This window comes from Penaeus monodon, chromosome 25 (assembly GCF_015228065.2).
Source record: "Penaeus monodon isolate SGIC_2016 chromosome 25, NSTDA_Pmon_1, whole genome shotgun sequence".
NCBI lineage: Eukaryota > Metazoa > Arthropoda > Malacostraca > Decapoda > Penaeidae > Penaeus > Penaeus monodon.
Genome location: NC_051410.1, coordinates 13,884,931 through 13,885,814, shown reverse-complemented (window position 1 = coordinate 13,885,814; position 884 = coordinate 13,884,931). Strand labels below are relative to the sequence as shown.

At 31.1% G+C, this 884-nt stretch overlaps 1 protein-coding gene across 1 annotated transcript in view; it reads left to right on the top strand.

Annotated features, from left to right (window-relative positions):
- LOC119589058 (transmembrane protein 107-like) overlaps window positions 1–726 on the top strand; it is a 10,336-nt gene extending 9,610 nt beyond the window's left edge. Inside the window, exon 5 of the mRNA XM_037937635.1 lies at window positions 122–726. Coding sequence (XP_037793563.1) covers window positions 122–285 — 164 coding nt within the window. The 3' untranslated portion in view covers window positions 286–726. The remainder of the gene's footprint in view (window positions 1–121) is intronic.
- The last annotated feature ends 158 nt before the right edge of the window (window positions 727–884 follow it).

The following is an 884-nucleotide window of genomic DNA, read 5'->3' as shown; positions in this document are numbered from 1 at the left end:
CTCTTTGAAAATATTGTAGAGATTTGAATTTCGTATGTTGTATTGTTTTTAAGTGTATCTTCAATGTCTTCTTATTTACAGGGCAATAAGTGATTGCATAGTTTCCTTAACTTGGTTCCAGCTATTGCCTGCCATTGTGGAGCTTCAGTCAGCTTAGCATACATGGTGGTGGATTCTTGGGACTGCAGGCTTTATTGGTGGATATTTGGGCTTACCTCTGTCATTCCCGCATTGATTGAAGTGGGTGTCATGATAAGTGTACTGATGCTGAAGAAAAATGTTTAATTTACACGTCTTTGTTTTACTGTGGATAATACTGAGTGGTCTGGAAGTATATATTGTATTTACACTTAATGTCTAGTCATTCTTTTGCTGCAGATAATGCTGAGTGGTTTGAAAGTATTTACTGTGGATAATGCTGAGTGATATATTTTCATTAAGTTTCATGTTCAGTCAGCTAATTAATATGAATGTTCATTGCATTTATCATTTCTGATTTTATCTCTATATTTATATGATGCATGAGGAAAATAAATTGAAAAACTATATTTTCTTATATTTTGTATACTTTTTTTACTGTCTGTGAGAGTTAGTTATTGCATATTCTGAAAGATGTATGCATTGGTGACATTAATAATAATATATCATGTAAGATAAGTGGTAAATATAGAATGTGTTTGTAAGTGACAGGTTGTCATGCTAGTAATAAATATGAATAACATTTAATCTGACTTTCAGTATAGCCTTGTGGTTATTGTTTATCTATTTCACATCACAAGTTACAACATATCGTTTGATAAAAAAAAGAAAGAACATATATGCTGTTATATATGTAAGAAAATTTATGAAGCAGCTAACAAGTTAATCAACAGAAGATACTGGCT